General features: G+C 42.9%; 1 protein-coding gene across 2 annotated transcripts; it reads left to right on the top strand.

Moving 5' to 3' along the window:
- The first annotated feature begins 2,181 nt into the window (after positions 1-2,181).
- On the top strand, positions 2,182-7,646 carry LOC120671140 (aspartyl protease family protein At5g10770-like). Of its 2 annotated transcripts, none has more exons than XM_039951396.1 (2): positions 2,182-2,352; positions 6,149-7,646. In XM_039951396.1, the coding sequence occupies exons 1-2, from the start codon at positions 2,211-2,213 to the stop codon at positions 7,381-7,383; spliced, it is 1,377 nt and encodes a 458-aa protein (XP_039807330.1). In that variant the 5' UTR covers positions 2,182-2,210; the 3' UTR covers positions 7,384-7,646. The 2 variants fall into 2 exon arrangements, with proteins under 2 accessions (XP_039807330.1, XP_039807329.1); XM_039951395.1 differs by lacking the exon at positions 2,182-2,352 and adding an exon at positions 5,877-6,058.
- The last annotated feature ends 2,258 nt before the right edge of the window (positions 7,647-9,904 follow it).

The raw sequence follows: 9,904 nt of genomic DNA, 5'->3' as shown, positions 1-9,904 counted from the left end.
ATTCCTTGCTCGGTGAGCACCATCGTCCCCCCCTGCTCCGTTTTCACTAGGTTATAGGGCCCCTGGTACACCCTAGGTGCCCAGGCACCGCGCTCTGGCGACCTCTGTCGCCGCCGAGCCGCCCTCGCCGTCGAGAAGCCCTCTCCGAGCCCCGCACCGCCTGTCCAGGCCCACCTGTGCCTTACCCGTGCCACGCTCGTGCTCTAGGACCCAAATCTGAGTCGAATTAGGCCCCGGAACACCGTTAACGGTGTTCTCCGACGAAGCCCCGCCGCGGGAGGACATCGCCGGCGAGTCCCACCGCCGCCCGCGCCCCCAACTGCCTGCGGCCGCTCGATCTCGAATCCACGGCCTAGATTAGATCTAAACCCGAGCCGCCCTGAGCCATCAGATCGAGATCCGGCGGTCCCGATCTGAAGATACCATTTCGGCCTGGATTTTTGTTAAAGAACCCCCCATCTTTCTTGATATCAACCCGCAGTCCATCTCTTTTTAAAAATAATTGCAGTTTGGCCCAGAATTTAGCAAGCAGCCCCCTGAGTTTTTTAAATATAGAACCCGCCATCCTAGCTTGGTAATTTCACAAGTTAGACCCCAGATCTAATCCTTAATTATGTTTTAGTCCTCGGTTTTGCCCAGAAACCCCTGGAACTCCAGTTTTCTTACAAATAGGTCCCTGGAGCTTGTTTTTTGCCTAGATTTTGCGTTTTAGCTCCGTTTTAGCCGTTCTTTATATCCACGGGATCGTTGTAATGCGTAGAATAGTTTTAGACTAGTTTAGTGTGCTGTTTTTATGTATTGATGTACTGTTTCTTAGCTTTTTTTAGTGTTTGCTTGTATGCTTATTGTTGTGCATTATTTTGGCCATGTGTTCGTAAGTAGATGTTGATCCATCTGAGGAGCCCCAGTACCAGTACCCGGAGCAGCCGTCTTCCGACCAGCTTGAGCAGCAGCAGGAGCAGTACGAGGAAGGTAAGTATAACATGAACACCACCTATCACCTTTATTTACAATTTCATACTGCATTTTAATACTGTACGCCTATAAGGACTTTCCTAGCCACTTTATATCCTTTATATATATATCCTTGGGTTGCATTTTGGCTAGTTGTGCTAGGTGCCATACCGACATGGAAATGTGCATCTCCCTGTGTGCGCACAAAAAAAATCCTCAGGGAATTCGGCACATATAGGGAAATTCAGGTTTCCCGTAGTGGTATACTTAATTAGCCCATCCACCCTTGATCAAGATTATTAGGCTTAAAACATTACAAGCATTTCTTCCCGAACCAATTGATTCCGCGAGGACAAGAGTCCGGACTGACTACTGATGTCTAGGTCAACTGTCCACAACTACCATGCCAAGAGCCAATATAGAAAATTCAAAACCGATAGGTGCAATACAGCTACACTTGCATGTAATCCCAAATAAACTGTCTGGAAATTCTCGGACCAGGACAGACGACAGTTGCTATAAAAAAGACAGCGGGCATGCTTTTTCAGCACGACTTCGGATTTCTGAGTCGAGTGCTGGAAATCATAATGTTCCATCATTTTCGAGTTGAATTCAAAACCGGCCTGCGTGCTGTCCAGCACAGCAAATGGGGACAACCAACTGATTAAGGATGGCAATGGATTATGACCCGAATACCCCTGTACAATCTAACTCGGACTCTAATCATTATTAGCTAAAATATGTAAAACATGTGCGAAGTATTTTTTTTAGCCCGACCATTAAAATTCTAGATTAAATTGAAGCATGTTGTAGCCTTTTTCCCAAAGCGTGAGCCACAATTTTAGCACTTTTCGTTGGCAACAACATTACGTGCCAAACTTCAAGTCAACGCTGAGTCCACTTCCACAGCTGATGTTGCTTCCTAACATGCGTGTGGCGATCCATCGAAAAGACTCGTGGTCTGCGGGAGGATGAAACGGTTGGAAACGATCGGAATCGGTATTATAAGAAAACGATGGTGGTCGGTATGGAATTTTCTCGTATGAAACTAACAAAATCAAATATGGTGAAAAACAACTATAAAATTAATTGGAAATGATAAATTTTATATTTTTTAAAAACAGAAACGGCCGAAAACGATATCATTAAAGGGAAAACGTACGTCGACCGACCCCTATATAGTTAACACTCATTCCCTGCCCGAGAGGCACTCCATCAGTCAAGCAGTTCGCTGTGACCTGCAAACACTCGCTGCCATGGCCTCTCCATTGCTGCCGTTGTTAGTTCTTCTGCTTGGTGGTTGCTGCTGCTCCACTGTTCACGGTGCAGATGCACAAAGATATTTAGTCGTAGCACCTAGTTCGCTCAAGCCATCGGAAACCTGTTCAGGCCCTAAAGGTAAAATGAGCTAGTTTACGCATAGACTCGTGTGAGAAGACATATATACTTTCTACCTATCTATACTATAAAAATTGAAACAATTGAAAATATTTCTCACCAAAATTAGGCCCGCCGTACCCCTCACGGAGGCCCTACTTGTCAGGCCAAAAGGCTTGATGAAAGGGAGGGGGAGATTGATTTCGTCAATGTTTTCCACCAAAATCCTATTACTTTTTACACCAGCAATTTCCTATACCCACCTCTTATACCCACATATTACTTTCCGTTAGCATACTTATACTTTTCTTTTCATCATTTTTTTTGGAAGGATAATAATTGACATCATTGTTTATGGAAGGAAAAGAAAGACGTATATTATTTTTAGAAAAAGTTAAATGGCATTGTTGCTTGATGGGTTTGGAAGAATATTAATTGATATCATTGTTTTGTGTAAGGAAAAGAAAGATATGTATTATTTTTGGAAACAAAAATAAATAACATCATTGATTGATGGAAGAAAAATTAAATACATGCCAGGCACGTACATTTTCCCTAGTAATATAAGATGCGCGAACATATTTTCGATATTTTTTGTCTAACGATTCATGTCGAATTGTCCCAGTTAACCCATCCAAAAACAGTGCCACGCTGCCACTAACCCACCGCCACGGCCCGTGCTCGCCGGTCATCTCCAAAGAGAAGCCCTCGCTGGAGGAAACGCTCCGCCGCGACCAACACCGTGCCGCCTGCATCCGCACCAGTCGACTGCTCTGCAATAAACAAGTATGATTATTTTGAGGGTGTGTTTCCTTCCACTGTGGTCTCTCTTCCTAACACGCCTCCTCCCTGCACAGTCATCTTCTTTTCCTCCCCTGCGCAGTCATCTTCTTTCTCCTCGCTCTTCCTCATCTTCGTGGCCCAACCCACCTGCCTCGCCGGTGAAAAAAGCTATTTCTATAGTCACTTGAGTAGTGGCGGTTTGGAAACCTCCACTAAGAATCGTTTAGAACCGCCAGTAATTATAGCTTTTGTAGTAGTGATCGACGGCCAGCAAAAACCAAAAACAAAGACGCAGGTTTTGTGGGCGGGCCGAAACATGGCCTGTTTGTGGCCCGTTTAGTTTTTTATTTTCACCTAATTAAGGCACTATTATAAAGTAACATGCAAAATAAATTATATTAAATACACAAATACAGTTTCTACATGTAATATACAACATCTAAAGTGGCCATCTAGTAGTTTCAAAAATTGTGAACACATTTGGTATTTTCTATAATTCAAATGAATTTCTGAGTAGTTATTGAAAGTAATTCCAAGATCAACTAGGTGTATCTCTAATAAGACTAAAAAACTATGTTTATATTGTATTTAGGCTCATACTCCCTCCGTCCCACAATGAGTGTAGTTTTAAAATTCAAATTTTGTCCCACAAAGTGTGTAGTTTTAGCTTGTAATGAGATCTATTTAATTAAAGTAATACTAAGTACCAAGAAAGCATTGCATAGGAAACGCATAGAGCCAATCAAATATTTAGTAGATATTACTTTTCTAGTTCCAATACATATGTAATTGAGGATCAAAAAACCAAATAAATAACATGGTTTTTAATCATAATTGGTAGAAGTAATTAGGGGTAACAAAGTCAATTCTTTGGATGAGTAATGTGTCTGAAATTATCTAAAACTACACTCTTTGCGGGACAAGGGGAGTACGTTCCAATTTAGCTCATACACTGAAATTAGATAAAAAAATTCAAACTTCTAGCTCCAAATTACCACATGATAATTAGAATAATATCAAAATTTGATCAGCAAATTCTACAAATTCACATGGCAACATTTTTTTAGGCCCATAATATTATAACAAAAAATTTAAATAACTTTGATAAAGTGGCACCATACGTTATTCATAATTATATACATCTCTCAAAAAAGTTCTTATAACTCAAGTCAAACTTTGAAATTTGACTATCTGAAAATATTTTCGAACCCGTATGCACCTCAAATTTGGAAACAATGCAAACTTGTGTTGATCATAAGAATATAAATATTAAGTTACATTAGTAACTATTATATAATAACATGTTTTTCTATTCTCCGTTTATATGGAAGAAACCGAGCCATATAAAAAAGCTCCAAGAAATAGCAATAACATACAAATGTATGCTATTAAATAAGAGACCATGAGTTTAGAAAAAAACAGAAAAAAGAATCATAAAATTTTGAGTTTTTATGAGGGAGAAATACCTATTACAAATTTCAATTCTCAATTAAAAGGAGAAAGATGAACTGTTGATGTGTTGCTCCTCCCAAACCAGATGAATTTTCCTATGTATCACATGTATTTCCCTGTGTTTTATCTAACCCACAGGGAAATGAGAAATTACCCTGTGTGCCATGTCAATTTCGCTGTGTGTTTTATCTAACCCACATAGAAATGAGGAATTTTCTATGTGTATTGGTATTTCCTTGTGTGTTCTTCCAAAACTGACAAGGAAATGTGCATTTCCCTGTGTGTGCATGAAAAAAACCCTCAGCAAATTCGGCACACATAGGGAAATTCAGATTTTCCAGTAGTGGTATACTTTGTTTGCCCATCCACCCTTGATCAAGATTATTTAAAACATTACATTTCTTCTCGAACCAATTGATTCCCCAAGGACAAGACAACAGACTGACTACTGTCATTCTGGAATTCAAAATTTATCCAAAAAACAAGTCATTTTACCCTATTTGGAAAGTGCACGTGCATGTAAGAATCAATTATTTCCAAATATGAATAATAAATAGGGCCAAACATGGTCATTTTACCTTCGCGTTAATCTGACCTAAAATTTTTAGAATGACCTGTATTTTTGGACCGAGGGAGTAGGTCAATTGTCCACACATACCATGCCAAGAGCCAATATAGAAAATTCAAAACCGATAGCTGCAATACAGCTACACTTGCATGTAATCCCAAATAAACTGTCTGGAAATTCTCGGACCAGGACAGACGACAGTTGCTAGAAAAAAGGACAGCGGGCATGTTTTTTCAGCAAGACTTCGAATTGCTGAGTCGTCGAGTGCTGGAAATCATAATGTTCCATTATTTTCGAGTTGAATTCAAAACCGGCCGGCGTGCTGTGCAGCACAGCAAATGGGGACAACCAACTGATTAAGGATGGCAATGGATTATGAACCTTAATACCCCTGTACAATCTAACTCAGACTTCAATCATTATCAGCTAAATATATGTAAAACATGTGCAAAGTATTTTTTTGAGCCCGACCATTAAAATTCAAGATTAAATTTTAGCCCCTTTACTACCCCTACAACTGGGGAAGCATGTCGTAGCCTTTTCCCAAATCGTGAGGCCCAATTTTAGCACTTTTCGTGGCGCTAAGCGCCAAACTTCAAGTCAACACTGAGTCAACTTCCACAGCTGACGTTGCTTCCTAGTTCCCAACATGCGTCTGGCGACCCATCGGCTAAGACTCTGCGGACGTCGACCGACGCCTATATAAAGGCAACACGCATTCCCTGCCCTAGAGGCACTCCATCAGTCAAGCAGTTCGCTGTGACCTGCAGACACTCGCCGCCATGGCCTCTCCATTGCTGCCGTTGTTAGTTCTTCTGCTTGGTGGTTGCTGCTGCTCCATTGCTCACGGCGCAGATGCACAAAGATACTTAGTCGTAGCACCTAGTTCGCTCAAGCCATCGGAAACCTGTTCAGGCCCTAAAGGTAAATGAGCTAGTTTCTCCCTATAATATAAGATGCGCGAACATATTTTCGACGTTTTTTTGTCTAACGATTCATCTCGAATTGTCCCAGTTAGCCCATCCAAAAACGGTGCCACGCTGCCACTAACCCACCGCCACGGCCCGTGCTCGCCGTCCATCTCCAAAGAGAAGCCCTCGCTGGAGGAAACGCTCCGCCGGGACCAACACCGTGCCGCCTACATCCACGCCAAGGTCTCGGGAAACGGCACCAAGGAGGCCCTCCAGCAATCCGCCGTGACCATCACGACCAGTCCCGGCTTCTCGCTCGGCACCGCCGAGTACGTGGTCACCGTCGGCGTCGGCACGCCGGCCATGTCTCAGGTCGTGAGCATCGACACGGGAAGCGACGTGTCGTGGGTGCAGTGCGCACCCTGTCCGGTGCGATCGTGCTACTCGCAGAAGGACATGCTCTTCGACCCGGCCAAGTCCTCCACGTACGCCGCCTTCTCCTGTGGCTCCACGCAGTGTGCGCAGCTCGGCGGTGAGGGCAACGGCTGCCTGAACTCGCAGTGCCAGTACATGGTCCGGTACGCCGACAACTCCAACACCACGGGGACGTACGGATCCGACACGCTGACGCTGACCTCGTCCGACGTCGTCAAGAGCTTCCAGTTCGGGTGCAGCCACCGCGCCGCCGGCTTCGTCGGCCAGATGGACGGCCTCATGGGGCTCGGCGGCGACGCGGAGTCCCTCGTGTCGCAGACGGCGGCGACCTACGGCAAGGCGTTCTCCTACTGCCTCCCGCGCCCGTCGAGCTCCGCGGGGTTTCTCACCCTCGGCGCGGCGGGCGGCGCGGCGGGCTTCGCGCGCACGCCCATGGCGAGGTTCCGGAACACCCCGACGTTCTACGGCGTGTTCCCCCAGGCCATCACCGTGGCGGGCGCCCAGCTCGACGTGCCGGCCTCGGTCTTCTCCGGGGCCTCCATCGTCGACTCCGGCACCGTCATCACGCGGCTGCCGCCGACGGCGTACCGGGCGCTGCGGGCGGCGTTCAGGAAGGAGATGAAGGCGTACCCGTCCGCGGCCCCCGCGGGCAACCTGCTGGACACCTGCTTCGACTTCAGCGGCTTCAGCACCATCACGGTGCCCAAGATTGCGCTGACGTTCTCCCGCGGCGCCGTCATGGACCTCGACATCTCCGGCATTCTCTACGGTAGCTGCCTCGCGTTCACGGCCATGGGCCAGGATGGCGACACTGGAATCCTCGGCAACGTGCAGCAGCGCACGTTCGAGGTGCTCTACGATGTCGGCGGCGGCAGCGTTGGATTCCGTCCCGGCGCTTGCTAAAATGCTATACATATGGTGATTTATGTGTTCCTCGGCGAGAGCAAATACTAGTATACTTAAGATCTCTGCTTTCAAGTCACCAAAAAGAAAGATCTCTGCTTTCAGTAATTTCAAGGAAACCGGATAAAGTAGTGTATTCCACAAGTATATATGTACTTCACCGAAATTCATCAGAATAAACATGAATCAACATGTAAATGCTGTTGACAGGCAAAGATCTTATTAATAAGGTTCTAAATTTGTTAGAGCATGGATTCAAATTTTGTAGACCCCTCCTCAACAAGTGTAATCCTTATTTGTCATATTAAATAATTCAATTAACCTGCATGATAGGCTGTCATGGAAAAACCAGTTGCCGATTAAAAGAGTGAGAAGCGCAGATGCTACAGTCCACCGAGAATATTTGAAATGTACATGTTCTTGTTATCATTATTCATACGGAGCAATTTCATTGTTATAGTGAAATATTCAGAATTGTCCCTGTAATATTTGTATTGTTCCTACAGAACAATTTCATTGTTACCATAGAATATTCAAATCATATAGAAACTGAATAGAAAATGAGGAGGTCTTCTATAATGCACAATATCTAGAACCACTTAGTGGTATATATTATAGAGAAGATCTAACCCTTCATTAGTAAGGGTGATTTTGTAATTACTTTTTGTTATAAATTAAAAGAAGAGATGGAATTAGAAATACAGTTAAAATGAAATGGATCTAAATGTCATTAATATTTTTTCCTATAAGTACCCCTATACTACTTATGCACACTACCCATTACTACGAAAACAGTTTTTAGAGGCAGGTAAAAAAACTCATTTTTAGAGACCGGTGATACCCCTGTAAATGCATTTTCCAAGGGCGGGTGAGGAGGTGACCCTCCTCTAGAAATGTATTCCCAGCCCGCTAAGAAAATAACTGATTTGAATTTGAAATTTCTATTCCATTTCCTGCTATTTTTAAAATTTGGATTCCCGCCAAATTTGATCTATCAAGCTAGTTCACGACCGAGACATGTAAAAAGTTTCATAAATATAAATACTTACGCATACAGAATTAAATAAAACATCATTGTAGAGCATCATTACAGTACATTATTAATGTGCACATTGAATACATATTTTTTCCCTTATTCCCTACAAACACAACTAGAAGCGGCACGGTGCTCTTGAGACTCCGATTCACGAAAAGAAATGTATTTAGGGTCCATTGCTAATTCCTGTGCATAGTAAAAAATTTGCCCCTTACATTGACTACTTCTTGCATAATGAAACGATACAAATCATCGACTACATTTAGAAGTTGTTGCTTATGGATGCATCGCATGCCTTTCTGGGTGAATCTGTAATTATTGAATCCATGGAAAAATTAAGCAAGTGTTAGTTAGAGTCAAAAATACTATACACATATTCGTGTATCCGTAATAAATAGTAGCCTCTTACACGTTTGAGATCAATAGTATATCTTTCTTGAACCCTCATATGCTCGCACGTGTAGTACCCATAATACACCAAACCAGAAGGTTTCTTGTGGCACGGGAACTGGTATGCCCTATTTTAAAAAGAAAGGAATGGCTAGTTAGTCTCCATATGCATACTTTTGTGTAGAAATTAGCATTATGTACATATGGAAGATAGGAATTTACTCACAATTTGAGGATGGCAATGAATTCTTGGTATCTACTCTTTAGCCAATCCAAGGAGTCCAACACGAGAACTCTTCCATGCTTGGGCTGTAGTAAGAAAGCTATTCAGTGATTTTTGCAAAAATAATATAAACAATTTTTAGGCATGGTTCAGAGCAATTGTTTATTATATCAAATGATTGAGATTAGACTTACTATGGCATGGCGCAAATATGGAATCCATGTCTTGCCATCATCGCATCATAAGCAATAAGTAGGTCGTAACCCTCTTCATGGTCTCTCTGTGCAATTTTTTTTCGTGCATTTTGTTTTTCCTTGTGCGTTTTGTATGGCTTTAGTATTTCATCGTCGTGCTTATACCATCTTGACCCAACATGCAAAGACTCACAAATTGCTATTGGGTTAAGATAACAGATCTTTTTTCTTTAAAATCGCAGCATCTCTTATTTGCATCATGTAGAATATAATGTATGATAAATAAATATTTATGAATATTTGTACTTTAGGCCGTAACATATAAGATATTAGTATTGATGGGGCACTTACATGCTGTAGAGTCTAAAAATGCCCAGTTCTTTGAGCCAGAAAATGTGCTGTCTTAAAAATCGAACATGATATCATGGATGTCATGCCCTTTAAGTCTGAATACCTCTGAATCGTGCTCTGCATATGTACTTTTGAGTCCAAGTCTACATGCCATCTTATACCAACAATGCATCCTATGCATGTAACTTGGAACCCCCGCGATTGTCCACTTCGGTATAAAGTCTTTATCATACTCAAACTTTATCAGACAATCAGGTAAGTCTTGAATTTCATCTACCCCAACTGATAGTTTGTGCTCCATATCAGTACTGGGCAAGGAATAGCCCG

The sequence above is a fragment of the Panicum virgatum genome, chromosome 4N (genome assembly GCF_016808335.1).
Source record: "Panicum virgatum strain AP13 chromosome 4N, P.virgatum_v5, whole genome shotgun sequence".
Classification (NCBI taxonomy): domain Eukaryota; kingdom Viridiplantae; phylum Streptophyta; class Magnoliopsida; order Poales; family Poaceae; genus Panicum; species Panicum virgatum.
Note: the sequence above shows the minus strand (reverse complement) of the source record. Positions and strands in the feature narration are given on the sequence as shown.